Source organism: Tupaia chinensis, unplaced genomic scaffold, assembly GCF_000334495.1.
Source record: "Tupaia chinensis unplaced genomic scaffold, TupChi_1.0 Scaffold000315_1, whole genome shotgun sequence".
Lineage (NCBI taxonomy): Eukaryota > Metazoa > Chordata > Mammalia > Scandentia > Tupaiidae > Tupaia > Tupaia belangeri.
Window position 1 is genome coordinate 2,673,986 of NW_006159808.1, and position 6,433 is coordinate 2,680,418.

Below are 6,433 nucleotides of genomic sequence, written 5' to 3' on the forward strand. Positions count from 1 at the left end.
ACACACGGAAGTTGTCTAGTCGAGCATGAGCTGGAAGACGTGGTCCTTAGTGCTTCCGGCTCCTTCCGTCAGTCCTTACATCCCCCTTACGAGCACCTGGGGCTGTGACCTCGGCTTCCTCCAGCGCTGCCTTCAGCGGGGGCAGCCTGGGCCACCCCTCTAATGGTGTGGGCTGACAACATTCCGGAGTTTACACTCTGCCCATTCTGACACCAGGTAAGCCCCACTTTGCACATGGCAGCAAAAGACAAATTGTGGGTGCTGACCGATGCCGTCCTAACTGGGACCCTGTGAACTGTGAATAAGCTAAGTGCATAACTCACTGCTCTGCCGTGCTGCGAGTGACCCTTGTCTGTCTTGGTTGGGCGGGGTGTCTGGGTGGCGTGGTGATCCGCACAGGTGGTTCGCAGAAGCTGCGACGAGGAGAAGCTGCTGTGCCTGGTGCGGGAGCGAGCCGGCCACACGTGTGAGGCCGCGGTGATCGTCATCCTCATCCTGGTGTGGGAAGGGATCCCGCTGACGCTGGCGGACAAGCTGTACTCCGAGCTCACCGAGACCCTGCGCAAATACGGCACGCTCACCAACCGGCGCTGCGCCCTGAACGAAGAGTAAGCCAGGCCGGGCTCTGCCCTGGGGCCGGGGAGCTCATCTTGGGTTGGAGGGAAAACAGGTGAACCTGCATTTTGACATTGGTAACACGACATCAGAGGGCTCGTTCCACAGTCCGATAGTAAGTCGTATTGCCAACAGGACGAGAGTGAGGTCATTTATGAACTCATATTCTGTGTTCCCGATGGGGTGCCCGTTAGATAGGGGCACTGGGTGAAGTCTGAGTGTCTACCCACATGGCTGCCCTCATGTCACACTTGCTGGCGTGGACACCACTTCCCCGGCAGTGTGGGAACCAGAAAGGAAGCTTGCTGAGAAAGGTTGGCATTTCCAGGTCAAGGGCCTTATTGTTGTAGCCATCCTAAAAATACAAGGCCTATAGGGATAGAACTGACTGGGGCTGGCAGGTGGCCTGGTGGTTGAGGTGCTGGACTCCCCACTTGGTCTACCATGGTTCAAGTCCCAGACCTCTGCTTTCTCACTTTCTTTCTCCTCTCATCAAATAAGTTTTTCTTTAAGGAAAGGAATCGAACTTTCACTTATTTTCCAGGAATATAAAAATGTAAGCTGGGACAGCAAGGCCATGCAGTTAAATATAGTTCGTGTGTCTGTTCCTAATTTTTTTTATTGTTTTTTTTAACTTTATCCATTTTTCAGAAAGTCTAAACCTTCACTTGGAGAAACCGTCATTTTAATTATTCTTTTGTTATGCTATTCCTGTCTGACATTAAAAACTGTATACACACACACACACACAATAGCTTTCAATGCTATACTGAAATCCTTCAGTAATTGTTTTGCACACAATTGGTTTAAAAATAATTCTCATTTTGCATTTCTTTAATCATCCGCTTTCCTCATCCACCAAACAAAATGTTTTCCTGAGCTCAGAGTCCTCCTGCTCATCCCAGCCACCCATTGCCGACTGGATTTGTTCTTTCACCGACTGATAGGGTTTTGCTAACTTGATGTTAACATGTTTTCTCTCTCGGGCAAGTCAACTGCAGATTGGGTATCTGTTATTCAAAGTGCTTGGGACTGGAGTGTTTCAGATTTTAACTTTATTTATATTTTGGTATATTTCATATACATGAGATATCTTGGGGATGGGGCCCATATCTAAACACAAAATCCATTTGTGTTTCCTATACCCTGTGTACACATAGCCTGAAGGTTCCTTTGGCATTGCAACACTTGACTGCAGACTGTCACAGGAGGCCAGGCGTGGAATTTTCCACTCATGCTGTCACCTCAGTGCTCAAAATGTTTCAAGTTTTTGGAGCATTTTGGATTTTCAGATCAAGGATGATCAACCTATATAAATAATCTGTTTAGGAAAATTATTCTTCTGGCATGAACATGTGACTCAACTTTCTGTGCTAGTTGTGAGCCGGAAGAGTTCGTATTTGAGGTGTGTATTTGACTGTCATAAATCCTCTTTGACAGGTGACGCATTGGGCGGTTGAAGTGGCTAATTCCTAACACGTGATTTGTAAGCTTATGACGGACTACTTCCGGCCAAAGATACTTTTCAATATTCCTTAATGTCTCTTTTTCTTCTGAAAAAGAAGTATGTAGGCCTCTTTCCACACAAAGGAAAAGATGCTAAGGCAACTGGGCTGCTGAGTAGTAGCAGTCTGTCTCAGGACATCGGTCACACTACGTTGTTTCTAAAGCAGAATTCTAGCCTTGACAGTGTGACTTTTTTTTTTTTTTTTTGAGATTTTCGCTATAGGGCGTGTGTGCTCGCCAGAAAGACAGAGAGACGGAAAGCAAGAAATCACCGCAATCCGTTCGCCTCCATTCTCCTCTCAGGATCTTGGGCATGCATGCACATGCGCCCGGCATCAGTTTTAAGCCACTGGGTCTGGGACGCGAACCACGGTCGACTACGTGGGAGTCCAGAGACATAGCCATTATGCTAACTGCTGGTCCCGGCAGTGTGACATTCTAAGTCACAAGCAAACTTGTGAAAATGGCAGATGTTGTTTTGTTTAAATTTCTTGAAATTTTGTGCAAGCTGTATTTTACATTCTTTGTAATTCGTTTTCATTAATTTTTATAGCTGATGTGTTTCTTCTGGAGTCTGTCTTCGTTTGCTATAAATGCCACTCTCTAAAATGGAATTTATCTATAGTGGTTTTTTTTTGTTTTTTTTTTTTTAGAGAGGTTTTCGCTATAGGGCGCGTGCACTCGCCAGACAGACAGAGACAGAGAGAAATAAGGACAGAAAGCGAGAAATCACTCCCCAGGGGGGATGGCCACGCCGCAATCCCTTCTCCTCCATTCTCCTCTCGGGATCTTGGGCACGCATGCACACACACCTGGCGTGAGTTCTAAGCCACCAGGTCTGGGACACGAACCGTGGTCGACTATGTGGGAGCCCAGCGACATAGCCATTACACTAACTGCTGGTTCCCTATAGTGATTTCTTCTTACTTGCCATAGGGAGCAAGTGTTCACAAGAGCCAGAAAGCACTTCCAGTGGGCCATGGTCATGCCATGGTCCATTCTCCATTTCTCCATTCTTTTGAGATTTGGGGCATGCACACACATGCTGGTATGTCTTCCAGTTTCCGGCACTAGGACTTGAACCCAGGTCATCCATGTGGGATCTAGCTCCTTTAACCTTTCTAGGCTGTGGGCCTGGCCTAAAAACAATTTTACATCAAAAAATTTCCTAAACTGTTATTTGACATTTTAAAACCTGAACGATTGGATAAAGGTCTCAGTTTTGTGGGGTTTGTTTGTTTTAATTTCACTCTAAATAGGAGGCAAATATAAAACTGTTAAAAGATATGCTTCAGGAGTATAGATGTGTGTGCCCCAAATCCGCACTGGGTGGAGAAATGGGCACACAGGAGTTGAAGCAGAACCAGGCCTCGTTAGGAGTGCTTTCTCCCCCTCCTTTATCTCACTGCCTGTGGAGAGCACACACACCCTCTTGCAAACTTTTTGTCATTTTAAATAAAGATGTGCATCTGGGGGTCTGGCAGGTGGCATGACGGTTAAGGGTGCTGGACTCCCACATGGCTGACAGTAGTTTAGGTCCCGAACCCGGCAGCTTGCTTTCTCACATTCTGTCCCTCTCTGGTCAAATTAAAATATAAATAAGGTTAAATATTTTAAAAGACATGTGCTTCTAATATTAAGGCCTTTTTAAAAGTTTGCCAGAGAGTTCATTCACCCAGGGTGCAGGGCGCAGAGGAAGCACCCGCCATGGGGAATGGCCTCAACGCTGTCCCTTCTCCTTCATTTCTCCATCCTGTAGGGACTGGGGCACACGCGTATACACGCATGCCTGGTATGTTTCTCAAGCTACTGGTCCAGGACTCCAAATTGTAGTTGGCCATTTGGGATCCAGTCACCTTATCCATCAGGTCAAGGGCTGGCCCTATTAAGGCCTTTCAAAGATTCAGCAGTACGCTTCTGCTCTTTAGAATTTCAGAGTACTCATTTAGATGATGGGTAGGCTTGGGTCTATATCTACTGATCAGTTTTCCAAAATAAAAAGCATTGAGAAATACAGGCTTAGGGCCAGCTAGTGGCATAGTGTTTAAGGCAGCTGGATCCCACACGGCCAGATAGGCAGTTCCAGTCCTAGGCCCAGCGGCTTGAAAAGCACAGCAGGTGAATGTGCATGCCTGCTCTCAATCCCAGAGGAGGATGGAACAGAAGGGACTGCAGAGTGGCCCTGCCCCACAGGGAGTGCTTTTTCTCTTTTTCTGTCTGTCCCTGCCAAAATACATGATTAAAATAGACACTTATCTGATGGCTCTAGTGACTTCATTCAGAAATAGTATTTATGTTTCTTCTACCCCATAAGTAAAATTTTATTTTGTGGCTGGTAGGAGTGAACTAGTGACACTTTGTCAAGAGCAGAGAATAATCTCAGACTGGAGCTGCTGACTCAGTTTTCATGTTCGAAGCTGAGCACACCTTTTCCCGAGTCCTGCAAAGTCCTGCCCCCATGTGGACCCACGACCACCCACTGTGAGTTCGGAAAAGAGCCCAGAGTGTCTTGCACTGGGAAAGTAAAAAAGTGATTTTTATATTTCCTCTGAGCCAAACCAGCTGTTTCTCCTTTAAAGATTTCCCTTCGAGATTTCCATTTTATGACTAAGACTAACCAATATTTTTTTGGCAAGTAAGCATTGTGGGAGTGTATCTGTCATCATGAGGAAATCCAAGCCAGAAATGCCTGCTGCATTTCAAGAAATGATGTACTATAAAATGTGCAAATGCATGTAAACGGAGCGGTGCAGTGTAATGGCTCCTATGGGCTTCTCATCGCTTCGAGACTACCGACACTGTTTCACGTGTTCCTCCCACACTCTCCATACCCACCCACACGAGTGTTCCAATGCAACACACGTGTATCATGTCCTCTCACCTGTAAGCACACGTGTATCATGTCCTCTCACCTGTAAGCACACATGCCATGTCCTCTCACCTGTAAGCCTGCATACCATATCCTCCTATCTGTAACCACTACAGTATTATCTAAAACAGGTAAGGATTTTTACAAAACCTAGCCAGGGTGTCATCATTCATCTTAAAATTCACAATGTTTCTTTCATATCATTTAATATTCAGACCATGTTTGTTCAAATTCCCTGAGAAGATCCTTTTTAATGAAACATGTACACAAATGTCAAAGAAATAGTATGGGAGAAGTGGCCTCTACCTCACATTCAGCTGAGGCTCTTGAGCGGGACAGTCCCATCTCATGCATGTTTCTGCATTAAATACGCCTCCCCACTAAGGCTCGATAAAATTCTATCGTATCTGCTATTAAAAGTGTCCCCAGTTTGAAAGATAAATTATGATTCCCAGGCCTCTTTGTAATTCAGGCCAGCTAGTGGCGTAGCTGTTTTGAGTTTGTTAGACTGATTTTCTTTATAGAATTTCCCACATTCTGGATTTGGTTGATTCCTCCTTGTCTTGTCTGGCATGTTCCATTGTCCCCACTATCTTCTGTACCCTGGTACTTACATACCTTGATAGTGTATGCATGCATGTGCTTATGTATGGCCAAAATACTTCGTAAGTGGAGCTGAAATCGTCTTAGTTTTCATTTCCATGAGACAAAATGCCATACATAATGCTACACACAGTGTCTGCTCGGTTCCAACAGTGGAGATGTTGACAGTGTTCAGTGTGTTGAGTTCCCAGCCTAAGGCACCAGCACGCTCCCTGTCAAACTTTCACCTGAGAGTTTAGCATCCACTGATGATCCTTACCTGCTTCCATTTTTTAAATCAATTTGCATATTGATAGCTTCTTTTCCCTTGATATTCTATAAACTTAATTATGTTGTCTGTTTATTTTGATAATTTTTCTCTAACTGATCTAATTTTCATTTTGAAAATATTTTACAGTTAGAAGTTCAAATGGTGAATCAGTAGCTAAGAATTTTTTTAAAAGATCTGTTCTATAGGTAAACATATATAATTTTATTTGTTCTATTGATTCTCCATCAACCATGTACTTGCCAGAAGAGGGAAAGGGGACAAGCATCTCCAGTGGGGTGTGGTCAAACAGGCTTCTCTATTTCTGCACCTTTCAGGATCTTGGACACACATGCTCATGTGCCCAGCAAATCACCAAATTTGGGGACTTTGGGTCATTTATTTCTTCAAATACTCTTGCTTCTCTACTTTGGGTACTGCCATTATTCACATGTTGGCACACTTCACAATGTCATACAGATTCCTGAGGCTCTATCTACTTTTTCCTCACTTCTGGATCACAGACTGGATAATTTCAACTGACGTATCTTCAACTTCTTTCCTGCCCTTTCTCCCTTCCCTCCTGCTCAAAT

The 6,433-nt window shown here is 44.8% G+C and overlaps 1 protein-coding gene across 4 annotated transcripts in view; it reads left to right on the forward strand.

The window, feature by feature from the left end:
* The window catches only part of TET2 (tet methylcytosine dioxygenase 2), a 100,239-nt gene that overhangs the window by 79,239 nt on the left and 14,567 nt on the right, over window positions 1-6,433 (forward strand). For 3 of the 4 annotated variants that reach the window (XM_027772921.1, XM_006151157.3, XM_014588864.2), the window contains one exon: window positions 400-608. In XM_027772921.1, coding sequence (XP_027628722.1) covers window positions 400-608 — 209 coding nt within the window. The remainder of the gene's footprint in view (window positions 1-399; window positions 609-6,433) is intronic. The other variant, XM_027772922.1, reaches the window with a different exon arrangement.